The sequence below is a fragment of the Anopheles maculipalpis genome, chromosome 2RL (genome assembly GCF_943734695.1).
Source record: "Anopheles maculipalpis chromosome 2RL, idAnoMacuDA_375_x, whole genome shotgun sequence".
NCBI classification, from domain to species: domain Eukaryota; kingdom Metazoa; phylum Arthropoda; class Insecta; order Diptera; family Culicidae; genus Anopheles; species Anopheles maculipalpis.
In genome coordinates, this window is record NC_064871.1 from 17,636,225 (window position 1) to 17,661,793 (window position 25,569).

General features: G+C 43.0%; 2 protein-coding genes across 2 annotated transcripts in view; one reads left to right on the top strand and one right to left on the bottom strand.

The window, feature by feature from the left end:
• LOC126557535 (uncharacterized) overlaps positions 1-25,569 on the bottom strand; it is a 272,688-nt gene that overhangs the window by 237,515 nt on the left and 9,604 nt on the right. The window lies entirely within an intron of this gene.
• LOC126557547 (relaxin receptor 2) lies at positions 94-23,675 on the top strand. Its single transcript, XM_050213356.1, has 21 exons — positions 94-145; positions 10,245-10,481; positions 10,568-10,654; positions 10,737-10,848; positions 11,119-11,190; positions 11,926-11,991; positions 13,569-13,640; positions 13,726-13,797; positions 13,880-13,951; positions 14,068-14,208; positions 14,294-14,365; positions 14,449-14,520; positions 14,598-14,669; positions 14,785-14,901; positions 15,384-15,569; positions 15,651-16,124; positions 16,325-16,398; positions 21,023-21,135; positions 21,698-21,765; positions 23,138-23,192; positions 23,268-23,675. The coding sequence occupies exons 1-21, from the start codon at positions 94-96 to the stop codon at positions 23,307-23,309; spliced, it is 2,328 nt and encodes a 775-aa protein (XP_050069313.1). The 3' UTR covers positions 23,310-23,675.

A 25,569-nucleotide genomic window follows, 5' to 3' on the forward strand; every position in this document is an offset into this window, starting at 1 on the left:
TGATTCTGAGTCAGAAAGGAAAATCTTTCTGTCCGTCTCTTCTATTGCTGGTAAATCTGTGCTGCTGTTCCACCCACCGGTATATTCAACACAATGAAGCTGCTGGTAGGATTTTTGTTCGTCTCCGCAGTCAATTTCCCCAACGGTAAGTAGCGTTATGGGGGTAGTACTAGGTTCAATCAGTGGAAAATATTGATCTGCTTTTCTCGTTTAGGCATGGGAAAATAACAAACATTTGAGCTTAGTATATACTGTTTGTTGGACGCTTTTCATTGGCAAATACCATCCTAACATAGTCATAGCACGGTGCATTATCCAAACACTTAACGATAAGTCGCTGAAAATGAACGTGGTCATACAGCTGGGACGAGAAATTCTTCTTTTTTCCTCCCTATTCAATTCTATCCAGCAAAAAGTCCTTAAGGAATGGGTAGGATTTCCTTGGTGTTTCATTTCCGGATTTCAGGCTTCACCCGACTTTAGTTTCGTTTGTCCGTAGCGCAAAGCACTGCGATTGTAGATTGTGGAAAGTGGTTTTCATAAACAAATGCAAGTTTATGTACGTCGCAATACAGGAAATCTCTCTAAAAAAAGATTGTTAACTGCTGCTAGAATGGGAGAGTGTAAAACTATAGTGAAACCATCCACCCATTTCCGGTTGATAAGCTCGAATAGGCAGTTGAATTATTCTTTTGAAATCGAAACAGAACGACGGCGAATGCTAAAAATGGCTTTATTTAAAACATACGATGTAATATACAATGTGGAGTTACTTCTTTTGGATTAAATTTAACGGAAGGGATTGTCATAATTGTGCCATAAAAGGTATATAAATAAGCTGTTTATGGGCAGGATAACTTTTGTTTTTAGATTTCTTGTGACCGAGGAGGAAATCTTAAAATGGAGATCAATTTTGCAAGGCATCACGCCCTTGGTACTGTCTAGATTCACACGAGCTAAAATTTCCTAAGACTTTGTCGTCTTACTGGATTACCAGGACAGGCTTCACTTCAGTGAGAGGGTATAAACGTATAAACGTAAAGAAATTGTCTCGGCAACGCTCCATTTCTCATTTGTATTTGGTGTATAAGACTCACAATCACACCGACTGAGAGTTCGAAGAATAATCCCTTCCTTATTCTCGGGGAACCGGAATCGGTCCTAAGTATAAGCCACTATGATGTATCCTGGACATGAGATTGTTACACCTCAGACCAAAAGGGCGCAGCTTCTACTTCAAGAGTCCATCCGCCAACGAACCGACAACTGCCATGAACGAAGATAGATGGTCTCTCATGCTTCAGGCTGGAATGCCGTCCCAGACTCCAGACCGACACACTAGTCTGCGCTTGTGTGCAGTTACTGGACTTAACCACACACCTGCGCTCCACTACTACGCAGCACAGCTGGTCAGGTGAACGTAATGCTAGTAGTGCATGGCCAGGGGGTACGTCGCAGCATCGTCGCTTCTCCGCTTGGTAGTTTACCTGTTGGAACTGGGTGTAACTGCCCTAACTACCTGGTAAGAGTAGCTGCAGGAAAACTCCGAATGCGGATGGTCAAGCAGCATGTCAACGCCCCGTTAGCCTTGCCCCAAGCCTTGCGTACTAAGGACATTGCTTTGCGAATCAAACAAATCCGCATCCTGCTCGGCAGGCATCCCAGCCATCTCCACGGAGAAGTGGAGGTCGGATTTGGCCGCTCGGAAACGATAGCGTGGCATCATTCCTGTGACATACAAGTAAAACTTATTTTGCTTCTTGCAGACACAAAAATGTCTCGAGGAAACTTGCCGGATAAGCCGGAACGACTAGTAAATTTGCCTCACTGCCGCCCTTGTAATAATTTTGGAACAGCTCCGACCATGAACCTGCAAAATGAATTATCAACAGACTATAATAAAGAAGCGATGAGGTCATACTGGTATGCAATTTATTCCCGAACATGAACTCCATTTGACTCAACCAACCCAAAAAAAAAAAGTGAAGAAAAACTAAACAGTTGGCCAACGCTAGACACCATCGCATCATATTCCATTAAAATGACGACCGATACCTTTGTTTGACATTCAATCATGTCGCGCCCGGTTGGGGCAGTCAGCTCTGATCGGTCACGGCCGTATCGTGTGGTGTGAAAAAAAGGCGTAGGCCTTGAATTTCATGTTCCATGCACTCTCTACTACGTTCGTGTGAAGATCGATTTATGTCTTTACCAACAGTGGGCTGCTGCTGCCGCTTCTGGTTCCGTTGTCCGCTTACATGGCGATGTTTGCAGTAAGCAAACATAATTTGCGTTCCTTCACATCTGTGGGACTACAAAAAGAGTGTTGGTTTGAGGTTTGGTTTGGTGCTGTTCACCATTGCAAGACTGTTTGGAGGGAACCATTTTAACTGGTCACAATTTTTTTTCCTTCGAAAGCTTTCCTCTCATCAGAAGAGATTGGACAAAATATTTTTTTTCTGATCTAATTAAAGCAGTAATTACTTAAATGGCACGTCACGTTGATTTGGCGAGGAAAGAAAAATTCAACAAATTTGACCTTTTTTTGAAAAGCTTCTTTGCCTTGGCTGGGGTCTGCATTGTCACTTCCATTAAATCGTCTGCCAAGCCACGTGATAAGGGTCGTACCGATCGGTGTACAGTGTGCTGCTTTTGACGTACATATTTCAAGCAATATCACCCCGTATCGTATGATTATTGTAGAAATGAACCGGTGGGATCTGCTGTAAGACAGCATGACAGACGATGAAAGGATAATGAAGAAGGTTTCCATAAGCAGAACAGAATGGAGAAACAATTGTTAGGCTGGAGGGTTTTTTACTTGAAAAATGGTTTAACAAATGTGAGTAAATGAAATATGACTCGCCATAAACTACAATAAGTGCGTGTGGAATATTTTCACTCATTTTGCGAACAGTGGGTTGAATTTTTGCTGATAATATTTTTAATTAAAACTTTGGTCAGTTTGAATAACTTTTTCCGGCAATAACTTTTTTCCGGCAATAACTTTTTTCCGGCGTTCTTCTGATACACAATAACACAATGAATGATGAATCGAAAATATTACTGCTAATTCTATTTCCTGGATCAAACAGATCGTGCATGTTTGTTAAATATTTTGTCTGTGTTTTCCTTCAATGTCTAACGGCGATCTCAAACGGCGATCGGCTACTGCAAAGATATGAGTAAACACAAGCAAAATCTTCGTAAAATTTATTCAATGTAATGGTTCGAATCGTGCTACCAGCTACTCAGGAAAGAAAAGCAAGGTTAGTAAATTTATGGTTTGAGTATTTGTTCAAAGCTGATATTGCGAGGGATGAGTGAAAAACGGAACGAAATATCCCACCAACAATAATAAACAATTCGATTTCCGATGGCTCGTCTGATGTTTGGCTTCTAATTCGAATCCGCATCAGACCACGCCGGCTAATCACTTGACCTTGCATTCCTGCTGGAAAAACCCATTTGTTCGCTCTCTGATCTTCTTCAGCGCTTTTGAAAACGGAAGTCTGTCTCGCACCTGGGTTTGCGTTGTTCCTGCTATTTTTTGTTCTTCTCCTTGCTGCGTTAGTCATTTGCATAGCAATTCATCATTGGTCGATCCGTGATGGAGGGGAGAAGAAAATGAATCTACCGTTGGGCAGTATGCTTTCTTTTATTTTTGGCCGACCGCCGAGCGTTCTAATGGATGTAAATATTTATCCATGTAATCGAACCTGAAGGATTATTGGCATTTATTGGCTAATGCGGGAATTCACCAGAGGGGTGGGGATGATAGTGCCGAATGAAAAACGACATATTTTGCTCCACCTTCCCCGGGCCACTTGGAAGGAGGTGTGAGGAGGTGAAATAAAGAAAACAGTTAAATTATCGTCCTTCAGAAGTGCGGGCCAATGATTCATCGCTTCACGGTACATCCGATAGGTGCGATAGGATGGATACAAAAAATCGTTTTTGATCTTATCGGGAAAATGGTGTGTTTTTTTTCTTCCTCCAACTGGCGGGAAACCATACCAACAGGTTGCCATCCGGTAACGCTAATGGGTGGATTTGCTTACCATCGTTACTGTTTCGCGTTGTTTTGGAGGTGTAATGTGTTTGGTGTTTGGAGCATATTTTGATAAGCTCAAATGATTATTGCCGTTAGGTGTGGAGGTGTGCGTACTTAGAAGCCGTGACTACAACCTTGCTATCGAAAAGGCCAATTATCTTTATTGCCAAGGTTATGACAGTTGGGTGGATATTTGTATTTGGGGATACGATAACGAAAACGGCAATACGGATGCTAACGACAAAGGAGTAAGCTGTTGAGTGTGGTTTAAATGAACGTTGGAAGCTACTGGCAGATGACTCGCCACTTTCGACAACGCATAACAAACAGCCAAACTGAATGAAGCTAAATGAAAGTTGCACAGTTTCTGTTTATGATCGAAACAAGTTAAAATTTAAAACTGTTCATGTGGTACACGAACAAACGCCCTAAAGTATGCAATATATTTATTGTAACCGATCTACCCAAGTAGCATTACAGCGTTTTCTTTCATCTGTTTCTCCTTGTTTGAATGTATCACGGGCATCCGCTTATCCACAAATTCGATCAAGCAACTAACGTCGTCGATCGCAAGATGTTTTTCTCCTTTTTTTGCTTCGATCAGAGATCAACTGTGTTAAAGTTTATGCAGCAAGCGTGAACGAAAGATGTGTTGAAGCGCGCTGCTCGGTTTCCGTGGATTAAATGGCATAATTTCTCAGATTGTGGAACGTTCGCTGGTGCAGTTGGAGTTAATTTGGCTAGCCGAGAAATAGGCGAGTTGCATAAAAAAGTGAGGTGAAAGATTTATCAATAATGAAGAACTAAAACAGTCTGCTTTTCCACTCGCTCACAGAAACGATCGTCCAACGACCGAAATTCAGTGGCGGATTTAGTTCCTTGGAGGCCCTTAGTTGGAGGCCCCATAGTCCCCCTCTTAGCTCATTTCTGCTGACCGAGTGAAGGTTCTTTGTGGGCTCGGAGCCCCCGCGGTCGTTCACTCGCCAGTGTCCAAATTCCGCGACAAACGCGCTTATCGACGAAGAGGAGGAAACTACGTAAAGGAAAAGAAGGTTCATACACACGCGCTCAACTCAACGGTGTACTCAAAGGATCGATTGCTGACGTAAAAGGGGGTAGACCAGTAGAGAAGATTAGTAGCAGCGTGTGAGTGTGGTGCAAAATAAAGACACCTTCTTCTTCTTGGCTTAACGACCTCTAAGGTCACGCCGGCCATCAGATGGCTTACTAGACTTGCCGATACCACGTAGATGGATAGTCAGTCCTCAACTACACCGCTGTCGCCTACACCTCCGGCCTACCCCTAAATAAAGACATGCGGAACATGAAAATTGTGTCAGTCCATTTTAAAAGAAACATCCAAAAATACAAAAAAAAATGCTTTAACATATGCCTAAATACATAATGTCTAAATGAGCCCCGAATCTAAACGTTTGACGCACTCAAAAGTGCTTTTGTTGAAGACAACCATGAAAGTCAAAATGAGTCAAACCATTTCATATAGCAATCATTTAACAATTAATAAATGTAACCTTTCCATTTATCCCACCATCGAATTCAAAATACTATTTACTATTTTGGAGGTTCTCCTAGTTGTGAGAGCTTCCTTGCTCGAAATATTGATCCGATTATTACAACTTTAATTTTATTGGTAAGTGGGATTCCACTGGAAACCATTTTACATCCCAGAAATCCCCAACAGTTATCAGGAATATGATCGCGGAAGAAAACCATGACAGATAATTTCTTCCTTGACAAGTCTTGCAAGTTCCCAACTCCCTCACAATATCTTGACACGAAGATAGTTGCCTCAAGCATGGACTGACCTAATCCGATCAGTTAGTTGTAAATTACCATCACCGGCGTAACGTTCCACGGTGTTGACAAGCATTTTGCTGTAATGTCATCCGCGGCTCACTTTACATACCGAACGCGATGGAAGGCGAGCGAAAACATAATCTCTTCCCCGGCACAGCTTCCCGCACACTTTTCAAAGACAAACAACACCAAATGAAAGCAATACAGTATTCCATCTTTCGCGTGTACTTGTCTCTGGGCCTGGTAATCTGAAACACGCGTCCGAGAATAGCGTCAACGGTTGGGTCGACACACTTGAGACTTGTTGAATAAAAAATCCTACCCGGTCCGGGTTTTCCGGTAATGTTCGCTTCATCTTGCTGACCGGTTTGACGTCACCGGGGGTGTACGTTCGGCGTGTTGCAAGTTCATCAAGTGTTTTTTCGTTTCCACGTGGAGCAAACGACAATGTGTGAGTGAGAATCTCGTTTGCCGGGTGACCATGACCACGGTCACTGTAGCGATTGTTGGGCTAGGATCGGGCTTTCTTTCCATTTCGTTCGTCATCGGCCGTTACTTGCGATAGTTGCATTATTAAGCATTACATTTGCTGCACGTTCCACGGCGGACGGATGGAGCTAGCATCCGGTAGGCAAGTCTTCGAAGCCCTTTCGGCACGCGAAGCAAACCGTGCGAGATCGTTGCCTTTACATTTCAATTATCTTGTACCACAGACTGTTGCCTGAACGTCTTACAAAGGGCTTTATGTTTGCATATTTATGATTTTTAATACTGCTTCCTTCCGGTATCGCTGTAGAAGTGGATGAAGGTGTGCCCTTTACTATGGATTAGATTGTGTCTGATGGTATTTTATGATCAGCTATCCATGGGCTAGGGAGTGTCGGTCAGTTGATCAAATACTGAGAAGGTTAAAGAAATGGGAAGTAAATGTAAAGCTAAGTAATTCATATCAATTTGTCCTAAAATATTTTTTAATGCACGGTAGTTTTGTTTCTTGATGAACGAAGCGTCGTTGTTTTAATCCAACTTTTATAAGAACAAATCATAATTTTAATTCAAATTCATTTGAATACACCAGCAGGAGTAAATAATAATAAATTTCCCAATTATCTTCAACAACCATACATCACACCGAGTTGGTGTCTTTGCAAAGAAACAAAAACAACAACCAACAAATCCAGAAAAAAGCACACATACACCGAAAAGTACATGATGCGCTCACGAAGAAACCAAAGTCCAAAATTGGTCCCAAGTTGAGTTTTTACGAGCATAATTACGGTGACCACAAACACAACGACACACCGACCCAGCACCGTTTATCGGCAATGGTGTGACTTCGTCTGCCTCAAGGGGAATGACCGGTCAAAGCAATTAAAGTACGCAAAAATGGCCTCCAGTTCAGGGGGAAAGCAGTGTGCGTTGTGTCGTAAATTTCTACGATAGTGCGACTGCCGCCGTTAATTGTTGTTTTCCCGAAAGTCCCACCACCGGCAGTAGGATGAACGGCTTGAGATCGGAATCGTTCCCGGCTCGAGCTTGGAAGTCAATTTTGGTGGTCCGGTCATTCGGCAGTAGAGTGTTAAAAATAAAAATCCTGTTACCGTAAGCAACTTTTTTCGAGTGGCGCAGAAGAATTGTACCACGCAAAATGGTGGCAATGTATGGCGATAGTATTATTTAACACCGAACGCTTCTCGTACTGCTTTTTTGGGCCCGTTCAGACACATACAGCACAGGGCGTGAAAGCGGGCGAAAAGCTCATGCATAAAATGGATATTCTGATTTATCACTCACATTATACGAGACTTCCGCTTCCGGAGTCAGCAAATTCTGCTTTCGCAAAGGATGTGAACTTTCGCTGGATGGAAACGATGGGCAGAAACTGATTGTGGTTGTCACTGGACCCGATGGCGATGGCCGGAAGTAGTGCAGTGCAACTTTTTGGAGCACAGTCAAACGATCCACTAAGGCAGGCTCAAGGCTCCCCTTCCATGTGAGTAACGGGCCCGACTGGCTGATATTTGACCGCAAATGGATGACCTACAGATAAGATGCTGGCAATTGCCTAATAAGCACAGTGGCGTGTGGTTCCTTTTTCTGTCCATTTCCTGCTCCACGTGCGGTTTCATAACCTCGCCGATGAGCTGCATTCATTAGGATCGTGCAGGAGGCTCCCGTCCGGGTCTGTTTGCAAACTTTTAACCCTGCCAGGGGCACAGCATTCCGTTGCACTGTTGCATTCGTGTTACTTCCTTCAGTGATCGCTCCCGCCTAGCAGGCAAGTGTGCGACCGGTCAAAGGATAATTCGCCTGGGAATGATTAAAAGCGGACCAGTATCTCAACCCTGGAAAGTCAAAGAGGCAAAGAAGGTCAACCATTAAAATTCATCTCATCTTTCTTGCCATGTTTGCCCGAGGGAAATAAGGGCTCCGGAGTACGGGTACGGTGCGATTTTGGCACGAGTTAATGTAGTACGTGTAAATAAATGCGTTTTAAATGGAGACGTTCGATGGAAACGGTTGCAAAATAACGCACGGTACGAGTAACGTTTCAGGTAATCTGGGCAAATGATGCACTGTGCTCGGAAGTCTCGGAAGTCATTAGGTCTCATTTGCTTCACTGTTTGTCACGAGATGCGTTGCAAAATGTGGGTCAAATAGATCGGTGTAATCTCACGCCTTGGAGGAACTGTAACAGAGCTGGGAATGCTGTGGAAGCATGCTGGAGGCCTCATTCGATACACGCAAAAGCATATTTAGGCACTGCCTCTACGGATCGTTTGGTTTGTTGATTAGTGTAAGTGGTTACATTAAACGTTCAAAATGATTACAGGAAGCGAAAGAGAAAGTTTATGTAATTAATTGACTTTCGCGGGAAACTTAATAGCTTAGAATAAGAATTTCAAAATTAATTAATCTCATCAAATCTACGATGGCTAATTTTTTTCGCCCAAACTTCTAAATTTCTCTAACTGTTTCCAGGAAACGAAACAACAATTTTACGCATGAAATTCTATTTCATCAGACAGCTTCAAACGCTAACTAAATATTTTTATTTGACATTGCGCTGTAAGCCATCATGCGAGCTGTTCAATTTTTCGATATCGCGACCGTAAAGTTTGTTGATGTATCGCTCTCTGCACGGACCAAATCGTTACTTCCAATGCATTCCAGTCTTTCAGTACAGTGACGTGAATGCTTTTTCTAGCCCTTTTGCTAGGCTTGTCTTCTACAACCAATATGACCAGGGCATTCTATCAGAAAAAAGCTAGGCCCTAGTCGTATCACATGCAAGCTGTCCCTTCACTCGTACTGGTGACCTAAAATGGTAGGAAAAGCTAAACCACGCATGGCACAAAGGATCATATTTTGATAACATTGTACGCACGGTACGGTGCATGAATCGTAAAAATATGCTCCCTGTCAGCGAGCACTAGCGTTCGAATGTGTTAGCAGGACCCATCAAAAATTGAATACCGTTTTGTTTGGAACAAATAGTGTGAAGGGAAGTTTGCGTTTTTCTTTTCTTTTGTTAAAATGGGTACGACGCGTTAACAAAAGTATTTTATGTCAAATAAAGGTGATCACAATCGACGAAACGACTCTAGAATTATGGGAAAACTTTTTAAAAGAATAATCATTTCATATTCATGAAGAGTTTTATAAAAAAAATGCGGTGAGTGTTAGCTATTTTATTGTACAATAAGTTCTTATAATGCAAAATTGATTGTCCAGTCTAACAGCGCCAAAATGAGCATGAATTAGAGATGGACCGATCCGGATCCGATGCGGGATTTGGTTCGCGGATATCCGCGAGCAAATGTAGGGAAGAGAAACGAGACTACAGAAAAGGCTGTTAATAGGCATAATAGGAATTCGGATCGGATTCAAAGGAGCGATCCCTAGCAGGACCCGGGTCTATTAGATCGTATCTTTAAAAAAGAAGCATTTTTCCGCAACACCAGTTTGGACGATTTTCTTCACTAAATTGCGTAACTGCATGCGTCTACTCTCGAAATCACAACCGTTGAAGGAAATAGTTGTCGAACGTTGCAGAACTCGTTCACCCACGTTTTGGAACAGCATTTCACCTTCGACAGTTTTGAGTTTACAATTTTACAAACAGACAGTCTTTTCCCCTTCCCAAACGCAAACAAAATACCTTGTTTGATCGGAAAGAAAATTGAATTTACCATTCGCTATGCATTGAACGAATCATAATGAGCTTACACAACGCTTCAAGCAGCAGCGGCGCGGCTTTGCTTGCTGATACTACCGAAAACGGATAAATAAACATCCATCCGTCGGTCCGTCCGCCGGGTTTGACAGCTACGCGGTTGCACTGATTCAATTTATTCCTATATTCTAGCAGCAACCGGCACATTGCGCCGAGCGCTGGTCCTACCCGAGACGGAGTACGAAAGAATTCTGGAACAGTCCGGGCCATCGAACCGGAATGCCGTGAACGTGGACGGGGCGAGCTCGTTCGGGACGTTTCGCTGCGAGGATGGATTCTTCCGGTGCAACAACACGCTTCAATGCATCGAGCAGAGCAAAAACTGCAACGGATTTCCCGACTGTGATGACGGTTCGGACGAGCTCGAGTGTGGTAAGAAATGAAGGATTTTGGCAATGCTCCTCCGGATCCAACCCAATTTCGAGCTCATAGGTTTTGTTGTGTTTTGTTGAAAATAGATGATGACGTTGGAAGGAATTATTATGATCATTACTTTCGCAAGCGACCGGCTGCCATCAACGATCAGCTACCATACACACCGTGCAGTAAGTTCGAGTGGAGTGGCTAGGTGTTGTAACTATTGGAAAAATTGTGAAACTAACTACCATTTTACAATGCCTTCTGCAGACTGGAACGATGCCAACAACACCTGCAAATGTCGCGGGACGGATGTGCTGTGCGAATACAAGGGTCTCACGTCGTTACCGGCGGTACTCACCTCGGAAAACGTCACACTACTGTAAGTGGGCCGGAATCCAATCTTTACATCCAATCCAGCCAGTTTGTGAAAGCTTCATTACATACACACACACACACACACACTGGGGGTGAAATGACACCTTCGCGGGTGTGACCACATCACGGAATGCTGTGCGAATCTCTAAATCATGCTTCGCACAGATTTGCCAGCACGTGCACGTGATTGTTTGACATAAGAGCGAGAGAAAGCGCGAGTGTGAAGGAAAAAAATACACAACCCTGACGTTTCGTGCTTTGCTTGTCGTTTCAGCGATCTCACTGGGAATGTGTTTATTGAGCTGAATATGAATGTGTTCCAGCGGTTTCCAAAGCTCAGCACATTGTAAGTATAGTGGCGATTTCATTTTTGTTTCTCCTTCTTCACGCTATCAGTTGCTGCTTCACGTGTTAGTTCCCTGGCATGCAACTGCCATGTGTCACCGTGTCAATACATATCCCTTGTGCTTGTTTGGATTTATTCTCGGCTCAAACTCAACTGACCACCAGTAGGACAATCGAAAGGTTTGAGAAGGGAACAAAAAAAAAAAAAAACGGTTGCTCCACAGCATCGCCGTCAATCCGAAATCAATTTTATCCATTTCCGGAAATTATCAACGCATGAACGAGCTATGAGCCCGGAAATGCAGCTCAAGAAGCGTGTGCCATTAGACATTGGATGCATTGGATCGAACGTATCGAGCGTAGAATAGGGATGCCAGCAAAAGGGGAGTACAATTCATCCGGATGGCTACAATTACGTTAAAAATTACATCACGTACAATTATTGTCCTTCGGTCGGTCGGGCGCTAAGTACTAACCCTCCGGGGGCACAAAAATAGTCTCCATCGGTTACGTTTTTTCCTTCCCCCATCACGTTATCTAACTGGACGGCACGAGAAAGAGCTTAATTAAATCCCCACCAAACAAGAACTTGCTTCTCCCCATCGACAATTTTCCCGCACGAACCGCTTTCCGACAAATTACTTTTTCCTGCTTGATAGCAAGCTGCCTACTGGTCGACTGTTTCCTTTGTTTGATTTACGCTTTCTTTTCTTGTTCTTACACGCATCGTGGTCAGAGTCCTGCGGCACTGTTCGATCGAGCGTATCCAACCGGTCCGGCTGGCCAACAGCATCGACGCCCTGTAAGTATTGGATCAAGTCAAAACGCACATAAATTGAATATATATCTCGTTCGCGCTGTTCGGACACCAACACTGTCGGCTGTCGAGTGGTGTCGATGGGAAAGTTTTGGGCGGCGGTTAATTGATAGATTTTCCCCGAGAGCAAATAGAGCACTTGATTGTGTGCTCGTTGGGGTGTAACGTTTCGTAGGGAGAGTTCCATTAGAACAAGAAGCGGATGAGTAGAACGCGTGAAGTACAAAAAAGTCCCATTGTTTTTTTGTATGCTGATGCATGCAGGCCGAGTAGTGTGTGGCGTTACGATAAGTCCTTAGCCCTAACAGTGGGCCATTTTTCGAGTGTGTCCATCAAACACAGAATTAGTGTGCCGTTCATCCCATTCCGTAAAGTGGTAGGAAATTATCTGCAATGCGTACGATAACGATATTCGTTTGCTAGAATGGTACGGGGTTTTCTGAGTCCAGAGTAAGCTTATGATATTCACAGATTTTTATAGACAGAAAAGGCACGAGGTTCTTACAATGCAGGGTTTTAGAGTTTTTGGATCGCAGGCAGTCATTTGTTTTAAAGTGAAATAATTGTTTACCCCACACCAGTGTGGTGTGAGTCACACATACACACACATTACAGCGACTTAACCGACCTATCTCACCACCAAACGTTCGTTAGACGGTGCGTCACCCCCAGGGACCGCATTCGCATAAGGTCCCGTGTCTTATTGAACTACACAATAAAAAGCCATTGCGCACCGGCAAGTGTCTAATAAATTGTGCTACTTTATTGTCCACCACAACTACCCTTCATGGCAGACGCACGTGAATGTAGGATAAGCGCACAGGATACATATTTCTTCAGGAAGTCGGGTTTGCCCTGCTGCACCTAGCCGGGAGGAGATCGTTTCACGCCAGATGATTCGATTGCAGCGTGGAAACATCCGGTGTGCGTTTATTTGTTTTTCGATCGGGGGATATTTAGCTCCTTCCTTATTAGCCTATTATTATTATGAAAAATGGAAACACATAGACATTCTGTTTGAACGTTCTTCTGTAGCGTCATTAGAGGTGTACTTATTTGACCGCTCAAAAATAGTAATTCGTGGTCATACTGACCAAATAACCGACCGATCTGCCCGAAGAAAGAATGTGGAGGGCACATTAGAGCTCAACAGTTGGCTTTTATGACGCTGACAATGAACAACTTTATCTTGTTGGTGTGATACTTTCCTGTGACGCTAAATGCGATAGGGCATCGTCCATGAATTACATAAAGCGAACATTTGGTCTTGCGATAGCCGCTAGTTTATATTCAGTATTGAGAATACCTGAAAACATGCAAAGTCTATTTTCACAATTTTGTTTTACATTTTAATGAGGATTGATATTTTTATTCCTTCTTGCAACTTAATGGAACATTTAGACCTGTTACAAACATTTTTGTACATTAAAAACAATTTTGAGTACACCTTACTCATCTCGTAAACGCCTGAAATTATGCAATTAGCGTGGAGAAATGTTCTTTTTTTAATGTTTTGAATGCTTTTAACAATACCAATCGATCATTGCCTGCGTACTTTCCAGCCATCTCGACCAGAACGGGTTGACGATGCTTCCGGATAACTTTTTCCCACCCGGTACGGTGCTGAGAATATTGTAAGTAAAGGGTTTAAATTTAGCATTACCAAAATGCCCTGTATGATAATGATCGATCGGCGCTTTCTTTCGTCGTCTACCACAGGGTGCTGAGCGGCAACCGAATCAACCGGTTGGGAAGCAGGAACTTTGTAAATCTGGAATTTCTCGAGGAGCTGTAAGTAAACCATGATGGATGATGAGGATGGTATCGTACCGATTTCGATCTGTCATGTTTGATTTATTTTCTCCCGTCGTAGCGACTTAAAAGACAACCAGATCGATTCACTAACGGAAGATGTGCTGGTACCGTTGACGAATCTTCGCATACTGTAAGTAATCCCTTTTCTTTAACCTCACATCTCTGTCATTGTAAATCATTGTTTTGGAGGGAGGAGTTTTAAAAGTTGCACCTTTATCATGTGTGTGTGTGTGTATGTCCCTGCAGGTATCTAAATAACAACAGACTACGGAAGCTGGTGCCGGGTATGATACCGCAGCTGGTAACACTGCAGACACTGTCACTGGCGAAGAACCAAATCGAAACGATAGAAGTGTGTGCCCTAGATCTTCCGTCGCTAGAGCATCTGTTCGTATCTTGCCATCTAATGCTCAATTCGTAAATGATATAAAGCTTCAAACGTGTGCTTATGTTTGGCTGTGTGTCTTTTCAGCTATTTGTCGGAGAATTTACTCACCGTGATCCGAAACGACACGTTCGGCAACCTAACGAATTTAGTAGGATTGTACGTACACTATTGCAGCTATCGAAAAGTTTATCCCCCCCTGTATCACCCTAAATAATGTCTTTTCCGTGTTCTATGGACAGATTTTTAAATAGCAACAAATTAACCCATTTCGAGCTGGATGCGTTCAGCGGAATAGCTAAGCTGGCGACACTGTAAGTACGGACTTGTAAGTACTGTAAGTACATCCTTCGCTAACCTGTCATTCCCTTTCTCGCTTCGTTCGGCGCAGAAACCTGCAAGGAAACAGATTTGATCGAATCGATCGGCGTGTACTGGATAACCTCACAAACCTGCACCACATGTACGTATCGGCGGTGGATGGCGTTTGTTTGTAGGAACCAACGTGCGTTCACATGAGTGCGTGTGTGCGCGGGTATTGGCCCTAAAATGCTCATCATTCATTTACCGTTTGGCAGACATTTCACCGAATTTCATCACTGCAAAGCCGCTCTGCACGTGCGTGTGTGCGAGCCAAAAGGCGACGGTATCAGCAGCAACCGGCATCTGCTCGATAATCCTGTACTGAGAGCTAGGTATGTATGGGCTTCTCCGGACCGGGGCACACATTAACACCATTTCGATTCATTTGGCACCCCAAAGCTCGACACGTTGGTATTGCTTTCAAAGCGTTTGCGTTCAAATATTTCGATCACTTTTAACCAAAGATATTTTCGCGCCAACGTGGTTTCGTAACGGCATCTTGTTTGAGTTAGACGACACGTGTGGTTTACGTGAGTGGCAGGAATGGTAGGAATTAAGATCCCAAAAATCTATCCGGAGTAGTTGTTTAATTAAAATTTTAATTATCTTTTCACGCCAATAAACGATATTGGGAAGGCAGCCAATGTGTCTGGTATAGTTCATTCAAGTGCAAGACACGTACAGCCGACTTTGCCATGTGTTTGAACGCTAGCTGGCTTTCTTAATGAGATATTAATTTCATTCTTTTCGCCATTTTCGATTGCATTTTGCTTGGTGCATCACGTTTCGGGCGCTATCGCTGACGTACTGCCAGTGTGTGGATAATGGCGGCGGTAGGTATTGTGGGGAATTTGCTAGTACTGTTCGGTCGTTACATGGTAGGATCGCGCAGTAGTCAAGCACACGCGGAACATTCCCTGTACTTGCGCCATCTGGCGGCAAGCGATTTGCTAATGGGTGTTTACCTTGGAATCATTGCAACTGCGGACATTATCTTCAGGTAGGTGTATGCGTGTGTATGTGTACTTAGGATTCCAAACAGTGTCCTTAAAACGCTACCAAATATTTAACTCTCCTTCAGGGGTGAATATCTTACGCACGACGAGGAATGGCGCATGAGTTCGATCTGTGCGTTTAGTGGCTTTCTGAGTACACTCAGCTGCCAATCGTCGACGCTGCTGCTGACACTCGTCACCTGGGACCGACTAGTGTCGGTAACGCGTCCACTCTACCAACGCTCGAGCAGTAAAACACGCGTCATCCTACGGCTAGCACTGCTCTGGGGCGTTGCAACGGCCGCCGCAGTGGCACCACTCTCGGCGACGGAATATTTCGGACCACACTTCTACGGCAGCAATGGTGTGTGTCTTTCCGTTCATATTCACGACCCGTACGCGATGGGTTGGGAGTATTCGGCCGGGCTGTTTATACTGGTGAATACGGTCTCGTTGCTGTTCATTGGCATCTCGTACCTGAGGATGCTGCAGGCGATTCGTGTGTCCCGAAACGAAACACGAAACACACTGAACTGCCGGGAAAAAGTAGTCGCCAGAAGGTAAGGTCGAAGGCACTTGGTCAATCAAAGCTGCCCGCTGTTTGGTGGCCCACACGGTGCGAACGAACCCGGAAACCAAGCTGGCGATAATCATAGCAGCAAGCTGACCACAAACAGTGCCTTCCGAGAATTAGCATCGTCATGCATAATTCCCGCCCGTCTCTAATGTTGCTGTTGGTTTTCCGTTTTTATGACTGCAGGTTCGCCATCATCGTTGCAACCGATTGTGTCTGCTGGATGCCGGTGATTGTAGTCAAATTAGTTGCCCTGGCAGGTAAGTGAGGAACCACAAAAGGAGTGTGTATGTATGTATGTGTGGTTGTGGACACACAGTCAGTGGATAGATGGTAGAGCGTGGCATGAAAAGTGAGTGAGTAAATTTTATTTGTTGCTTTCTTGGGAAAAGGTGTGCGTGGATGGTAAATGGGAAACCATCGCTGGGTGTAGGATGCAGTTTGCTCGTTGTAAGCACAACTAAAAAGCCGCTGGGAGTGTACGGTTTATGCATGAAACATGTTTGCATTATTCCAAGAATGAAAGGGAGCTTTCCGGTGGTCAAGAAAATTCCATAAGCTCGTTAAAATTTCATTGTGTGATGAAGCATTGGAAATTCATGGAGGGTTAATTATTTTGTATTTGTTCGAGAAAAGATGTTTGGTGGATGATACGCCAATTATTTTATGAAGATTTTTTAAGGTTTCGGTCAGTTTAGGTTGTTGTGTTACTTCCATATAAAAGAAGATTTAAAAAAAATTAAAATACTTTATGTGCAATGGAGACGCCTGGTCTTTTTGGCTTCTTGTGGAAGATGCATGAAATCAAAAAATTAAATTGTTCGCTTGAGTACAAAACTGCCACTTATATAAAATTATTTTTATATTACATAACATTGTCAACAACAACAAAAAATAATTAAATCAGGTCGAACAGCGTACAATTTAAGTCCCATCGAACCAAGCTCTCAACCATGACAAGCTTCTGCTCTTGAGCTAATACTGGCCCTCGAAACCAATTAGCCTGCCGACCGACCGCGGATGAAACCGATGGAATAATCGTGTCACAAGGCTGTGGCAAGAAATTAGTCTCGCGAAAGCTGTCTGAAAAGTGTCCAACCTAATTTCATTCAACAAAATCCCATTTACGACTTGGGGCGGACTCAAAGCGCCGGATAAGAAATTTATGTTTCTTTACAAAAGCTTACAAAAGCATTGTGGGAAAAACAAGAAATGTAGGTATTTTCTTTTGAAGTTTCTATTTTCAGTGTAAAAGTACCAGACGATTTAGTGGTCTGGTACCGTGGCGATGTTATTGGAATGAGAAAAAAGTTCTTTGTATACCATTTTTTTTCGTTTGCATTCAAAATTTTTACATTTAGCGTAAAACAATTTAATCTCCATCAGCAAACCGGTCAGACGTTCAGCGAGTGCGGCCACAAAGTTAAGCCGTGGTTCTGTTTTCTAATTGAACAGCTCTGGCATTGTTCATTTGTGGGCTGTGTCTGTTTTTTCAATTTATTTGGCTACAACGTAGAACAACCGTCCGGAAAGCGTGTTGCTGGTCGATTGACGAGAAAAACACATTTCACGGTTTCGTGTTTAAATTATTTTCTTTTCGAAGAAGAACCATTTTCTAATTTATTTTCCCCAAAAGTCACACTTGCTGTGTGGTGATTGTGTTAGAAGCGGCAGGAATGCAGGGAAAGGACATTAGTTTGGTTCCAAAAAACATGTGAAAATAGTTGCTTCTATCTGGTTAGCTGCAAGCTATGATTTGTAACAACCATACGTTCGTACTGGCAACGAGTGGCGTTGCGTTGTGATGCACACGGACGGATTAAAAGTGTTGAACAATTTGCCGTCCTATGTTTGTGTTTGGCGCACACGATATGCAGTTGATTTGTAGGGTCGATCGGTTGGGAAGTTCGCTTTTCGATCCGGTGCATCGAAATAATTAAAGCGCGCGCTCTCGCTGTCTCTCATCGCCAGTGAGAATGCCTTGCGAAGCGTTTCGCTTACGGGTGATGATGAGGTTCCAATTAATTGAATTTTGCTTCGCGATTTCCATGAACCAGTGGAAGGGTCGGAAAAACCACTACCATCGACACTCACACACATACACATACACAGAGGAGTTATGCTGTCACAATACGGTTGTCGGTTGAGCTTGAATAGGAAACAACAGCTCAATTCCTTGCAGCGACATTTCGATTCCGATAGTTGATCATGCACGGATTGGTTTCCCCGCTTTGGATGGGTTTTGGTTTTTGGTGGAACCGCACACCATGCATCCACAAATACACTCAAAAGGGAGTTAGATCGCTTACATTGTGCACTGGAATGACTCTCGAAACGTACCAATCGATCGCGGTTTTGTTAACGGCTCAGCAGAGCTGAAATCTGATTCAAGCTTGCTAGAATTATAGTTTGGTTGAAGAAAAAAGGATTGTGGGACAGTTAATAGATAATTAAAATGACCAAAAATTTATCAGAATTTGATTGTAGATGCTTTGATTTATTTGAAGATGATTATCTTAATTATCGTTATTATTATTATATCGTTAATTTCAATCAAAGATGTTTAGAACCATATTTTCGTTACTTGAATTATTACAAAGGATTATAGGAATATTTTTCCTGAAAAAAACTCACCCATTTCTTGGCACAATATAACACATAATTTGGAATTAAGAAACCATGCAAAAAAAAACATTTCATATAATTTAAGTCGCACAAGCACACACAAACTACAATGACAGCGTTTTGTCATACTTACGTTCGTAACGCTTAGGCTGTACTTAACGCCGCTCTGGTGGCAAATACAAATCAGCCCGTTATTACTATACTCTTTGGGAAATATTTCATATTTTCCAGGCAGGAAGGAAAACAAAACGGTCAAAAATGGAGCGAGTGATCTCTATAGCACAAGATGGACGTTCAGTGTATAGTGAGAAAGAGAGAGAAAAGGAGAGATAGATTTGCAAAAAAAGGCTTCGCTGGACCGCACTTACCCAACAAACCCGGAAACTGGACCAGATCCTTTTCTTTCCTAACATTTCTTTCGAAAGGCAAAACTTCCTCCTTCTCCCCGTTTCGCAAATCCCTTTCCCGCACAACCAAAAACCATGACGTAGATTGTGTGAACGACGAAACCGAACCATAAATAAAATGGTATTACTCCCTATTATCGTGTTACGCCGTTTGTGCCTGCTTCGGTTTGCCTCTGCCATTTGGCCCACGGTTTTGCCCGCATCACTTACGTCCGTTCGGTTTTTCTTTTCCGCGCCACCAACCACAACACGATCGAACCCGGCTTACCCTGTCGGATCGATGCATGGAGGCGCCTGGTCGCTTGTGCCGTGTAATGTGAGTTTTGCCTCGGCATCACGGAAACACGAGCGGCCAGCTCACCGATGTCGATGGTGTGTAGTTGACTTTTTGGTTGTCCGCTCCTTTGACATCTTCCCCTCCTCTTTCCTGCACTCTCGCTATCATAGCGTTAGTTTCGTCCTTTGATCATCAACCAACACGATCGGTTGTTGGCGTTAAAGTGGTGGGTTTGTTACAGTGGCCATCGTGTAGGTTTTTTTTTCCCTCGTTTACCCTCTCCGTTTCATTCATGCGAAAAGATCGCCGGCATCTCGTTAGGCAAAACAAGATATGTCACGTATCCGGTGGCATATTTTGGCCCCCAGCCAAAGTTTTTGGTCAGTGTTTTCTCGTTGGCTTTGCTTTTGCGGCAGTATCTTGTTTCTCCCCTTTGGCACATTTTTTCGGTTAGTTTACATGTTTTCGTGTTGCTTTTACGTTGCTTTCTCTGGTTCAATTTGTTTGGTTTGTATTTTAAAGTTTTTAATGATTCATTCACGTGCTGGGCACACTCCCGATGAAGAAGCAATCACTTTAATGGTCGCTCGAGAAAGAGAGATATGGTAGAGTACAAAAATTTGTAATATATTTTACACTTTATGAACTCGTCTTCAGCAATCTGGCGCTTGTCATAATGTAGCTACAAGTTACGTTTATAATTATGAAAAAAATCTGTTTTGTGTCTTCAGTGCCAACACGATAAAACGACACAATTTGTTGTACCGAATCATCTTGAAATGCGTCAGCTCGATGTAAAATACATCACAAGAGCATAAAAAATTGTAAATACTTATCTTCATCATGCAATTCTCCAAATATTTCATATGATTAATGAATGTATTTCGCCCATTCACAGGCTAAGCTCAAAGCGTTTTCTTTGCCGTTACGGGCAGGCAGGGAATAGTTTTGGGCAGAAGCTTATCGCGCCTTTGCACCCGCTTACATTTAGCGACTGTCATAAAGTCCCATGAGAGGGGATTTACATGACAGCATCTTCTCGCATTACTTCGCCTAAAACCACAGACGTCGGACAGAAGCGTACAATATTAAACCGCAGTTTTCCTTCATCGATAAGTTTGGAGTGACACATGAGTAGTTCGTAGACGATGAAAAAAAAAAATGTAACGAGAAATGTGACAATCATTTATCATGTTCGCTACGTGGTGGCCAATCATTTCCCAAGGTGGTTTTGTGCACGTTATTAATTAAATGAATGATGGGAAAGGCTGAGTGCCTAGCGAACAAATCTTCAAACGCGAAATTTGTATCCATATAACAATTGGATTTATTACACGTGAACAATTTTACGACCAGATGGTGGAATGGTCCAGATGCACCGAAAACTTTGCTTTATTGCATCGACAGGCGTAACGTTGCTGGTCGGGTTTCTATCCTTCGCTCGTGCTGCGGTATCACTGCCATGCCATTACATCAAATAAGAAATGCAAATAAAGAAAAGCATTCGGTCACGCTCGCTTTTCGTTAGTCGGTACGGTACGGTTCGCTATACTGTTTCGTTTCGTTTTCTTTCAGGATATGAAATTTCTCCTTCACTGTACGCGTGGCTTGCGGTGCTGGTTCTGCCAATCAATTCCGCCCTCAATCCCGTACTGTACACACTAACGACGGCCCAGTTTAAGCAACAGGTAGGTTCGTTATCTTTAAATAAAACGACGAAGTGAGCTGTAGTATACATTTTTTGCGCGTTTTTATTTTAAAACTAGAAGATTGTTTGGTTTTGTGTTTTTATTTGCACATAACTAGTTCAGATTAAAATACTCAAGACCGCTCGTTCATCCCTTCGCAAGTTCATGGAAGTAATCATAAAGATTTTTGTATGTTAAAATTACCGTAACAATGATACAGATCTCTCTGGGCATTAATTTATAAATATTTGAACTTACTACGTTTTTCTCAGTTTAACATTGATTATCACTCTGCGTTTTCTATGGAATGAAAAAAAAACTGGATTGAATTTATACGTATTTTACTGTAGTTAAATAAAATTCACACAAAAAAGGCGTTTTAATGAAATATCATTAAAATTTAAAATGAGCAAATAGTAGCAGATAAGGAAGCAAACACACTCCACAGCTTTAACTCCTCGAGAAGGTTTCTGATCTAACGAAACTGTTATATTGCACGTTACGCTACAGTACGCTAGATGGCGCATCTAAAAATTGTTCGAATTTTCACTTTATTTCACAGCTCGCACGTTTCTGCTATACGCTACCGTGTGGCGCTCACACAGAATACGATTCAGCCATCGACTCGCGGTAAGTGTAGATTAAATCAATTCTAACGAAAACACAGCTAGGCCCAATTCTTCTCCCAACAAGGCATTTTTCTGCCTGTTTTCTTATTATCTATGTATCAAAATTTTGCGTGAGAATATTTCGATCCTTCTCCTGCAGCGCGCTTTTGCGTGCCTTGCGATTTGGAATAGGTTTTTTTTGTGTCCCTTCCAACACGCCAGTACGCTGCAAGGATATGGCTAATGATGTTTTAATGACTGGGCGGTACATTGTAAACGTGGCTGCGGAACCGGAACGGCATAAAATGATTTAGTGAACATCAATTTGCGAAGGTCCGGATGAAGCGACTGGTCCAGGTACGGGATTCGGGACAGCTAGAAAGCGAGATTTCTCGTGGCGAACGATAATTAACGTTTGATAGCAAAAAAAAAAAGAACGAAAAATTTACTTCAAACTGAATGATCGTTCCTTTTAGCTGTAAAGGGTGTAAAAATTTTTGTTCTACCTTTTCATCTTAGCTGGGTGAAATGAACTGTTACTTCCACCGTACTACAATGGAGTACGTCTCACGGGAAGGTTCATTATCGTAAGTGAAATTGTCCAGTCTCCTACACCGGATACTGGAGCTGCGTTTAATCCTTTCTTTATGTCTAGTAACGTAATCCATTGAGTTTCTCTTTTGTTTGCAAATGGAATGTAAAAAGATGGGTTTTACTGGTATGGTGTGAAATTTTCCAATAGATGGGTACTGTTACTCGGAGTACAAGGATAATTAGGTGGAGCGTTTGCTAAACTTAAAAATTAAAGTGATTGTATCACACTTTCATAACTGTTAGGTTTTTCTTTAATGTTCTCATATTCTCATACAGATGCTTCATATTTCTCTATCATTTTGCATTATTATCAAGAGGCTGAAGGTCCTTTAAAGGGCCTGCCTTCAATTTATTTCTCAATATAAATTCATTTGTTCCTTGAATATCAAGGACTTCTTCTAGGAAAGTGTGTCCATCTAAACACACTCAAGCACGAAGCACACTCATATGATGCTTCACTATCAGAAATATCTTGTACCGTAGATCATTCTGGCCCCTGGGCACATATACTCCGGGGCCTAAGTGAGCTACAAAATAATCTACAAAATAATAATCAGCAAAACTCTTCTCAGAACTCAGAACCAGGCATCACAAAACGCCTAAAATTATGCATGTTGCTGCAAAGGATCATTTTAATACAGTCTCGTTTCCGTATATTAATCAGAAAATAAAAGAATTTCATATAGGAATGCTGCTTGGATCTGATCTTTTTTTTTTGTTGGTAATAAATTTAATATTTTTATTCTTGTCCACATGCTTCAACCCGCCCGACGGAATACGAATACGGTGCCACCTTCCAGGAACTCGATGGCTCAGTTTTCACACAACGGAAGCAAACGTCTGATGAATCGAAGGGTATGCTTTTCCCACTCTCCTAAACTCCTAAGGAACTCTTCAAGTGACTTTTTTTTTGTATCCCTCAATCCGCAGGAACGACTATCTTCAAACACGAAGGTGTACGAGTTCAAATAGCAGTTGTCGAACGGGGGAGGAAGTGGCCGGCGCAGTGTTCGCGTTCGGCATCGTCCTTCGGATGCGTCCGATACGTCCGATCACCGTCATCATCGTCACTGCTTCCTGCCGAACAGTGTTCACCATCAATCGAAACAAAGCCACCCGGGCACGGGATCTACGGGAATGTTGCGTGTGCCCTCCTCGCTACCTTCCTCCCCCTCGACGATCATTACCAACATCGAGCAGGATCGTGAGGAACGGGACATACCGATTGAGATGGCGGCACTGGTTGTGTACGATCAGAATGGACCAAATCCGAGCCGTTTTCATGCGCCGACAGGTACCGTTCCGGGTTACAGCCAGAGTCAGGGCCAGGGACAAATTGCACCGCCCCCGGTACACTGTGGACATCGTAAGCATCGATCGACAGCGGCCGTACTGATGCTGATGGAACGCTGCTCCAATTCAAGCACGGAAACGTTCGATTTTTAACCGATGCTGTCGGAATAGTGCGGCCATCCGATAGAACAGGAACTGTAGACATGACTGTGATAAAAAGAATGATTAAATCTGGGGTGGGAAAAAGACGACCATCCCTACTGTTACACACCCAATGGACACCCAACATGATGCGAAAGCTTAGAAAAAACGTTCAACGAAAGTTTGTATCGAACCTGATTCCAACGTGTACGTGTGTAATTTTCCCACATGCTTCCGAGGAGCTTATTTTATCTGGAAGGTTAAATAGAGAGTGGATGATGTGCGAGGGCACGATTTTACAAAAAAAAAAAGGAAAAACGAATCAAAACCAGCTTAATGTACAATTAACGCACGCAACGTTTAAGAATTTTTAACATGAAACGAAACAAAAAAGGTTAAAAGGCATAGTTGATAGAGCGAAGGTTGATTTTATGAAAAAGATTTAACTGTTGTACACAATTGTGAAGTAAAGAAGGAGCATGAAAAGAGCACCGTATGTTTGATTTATTTTTGTTTATCAAATAAAAAATAATTTCTTGCGTTTTTCTTTCGCTCTAGAGTGTTGTTAGGGGAAATAAACTCCTGAAACTATGCAATTTCACATTCAAATTACATATGTATAAGCGAAAACAAAAAGTCTTGCATACTTTCAGGCGCTTTGTTGACCTACTTTAAAGCCACCGTAGTAATTAGATCAAAAGAATCGTTCATTCGGATGTGTGTGTGTGTGTGTGTGTGTGTGTGTGTGTGTGTGTGTGTGTGTGTGTGTGTGTGTGTGTGTGTGTGTGTGTGTGTGTGTGTGTGTGTGTGTGTGTGTGTGTGTGTGTGTGTGTGTGTGTGTGTGTGTGTGTGTGTGTGTGTGTGTGTGTGTGTGTGTGTGTGTGTGTGTGTGTGTGTGTGTGTGTGTGTGTGTGTGTGTGTGTGTGTGTGTGTGTGTGTGTGTGTGTGTGTGTGTGTGTGTGTGTGTGTGTGTGTGTGTGTGTGTGTGTGTGTGTGTGTGTGTGTGTGTGTGTGTGTGTGTGTGTGTGTGTGTGTGTGTGTGTGTGTGTGTGTGTGTGTGTGTGTGTGTGTGTGTGTGTGTTTGTTTGTGTGTTTGTGTGTGTGTTTGTGTGTGTGTGTGTGTGTGTGTGTGTGTGTGTGTGTGTGTGTGTGTGTGTGTGTGTGTGTGTGTGTGTGTGTGTGTGTGTGTGTGTGTGTGTGTGTGTGTGTGTGTGTGTGTGTGTGTGTGTGTGTGTGTGTGTGTGTGTGTGTGTGTGTGTGTGTGTGTGTGTGTGTGTGTGTGTGTGTGTGTGTGTGTGTGTGTGTGTGTGTGTGTGTGTGTGTGTGTGTGTGTGTGTGTGTGTGTGTGTGTGTGTGTGTGTGTGTGTGTGTGTGTGTGTGTGTGTGTGTGTGCGTGTAGTTTCTAGCAGTGACGTAAACTGGCTTGGTTTAAGTTTTGAAATTTTTCCATATTTTATTCCATCTATGCTCTGCTGCATCGTCCCCATCGTTTTCAGATCACTCAGGCCCACCTAGCCCGGCGGTGTTCGGTTTCGGTCCCAATTGTCTAAATTACGTTACGTTAGCTTTTACAAATGTAAATGACTGCTTCCGCTGTTTGCAGCTTTAATGCGCCTAAGGATATGCTTCGTAACAACCACCGATGCCGTCCGTTTGCGGCGTGTATTGTGAACCGGTCGGATCGACTGTTGCTCTTACTTCTGTTCTAATCTAAACCGTCGATTACGTCTCATTCGATGGACGTTCTTCCTCGTGTACATAAGCTTGTCTTGCCTTCGACTTTTTTTCCATACTTCCC

Coding starts and splice junctions, on each gene's coding strand:
- LOC126557547 (XM_050213356.1), top strand. CDS start 94: ATGAAGCTGCTGGTAGGATTTTTGTTCGTCTCCGCAGTCAATTTCCCC. Junction 15,570..15,650: donor ACTGCGGACATTATCTTCAG/GTAGGTGTATGC, acceptor ACTCTCCTTCAG/GGGTGAATATCTTACGCACG. Junction 21,766..23,137: donor GATTCAGCCATCGACTCGCG/GTAAGTGTAGAT, acceptor GCCACCTTCCAG/GAACTCGATGGCTCAGTTTT.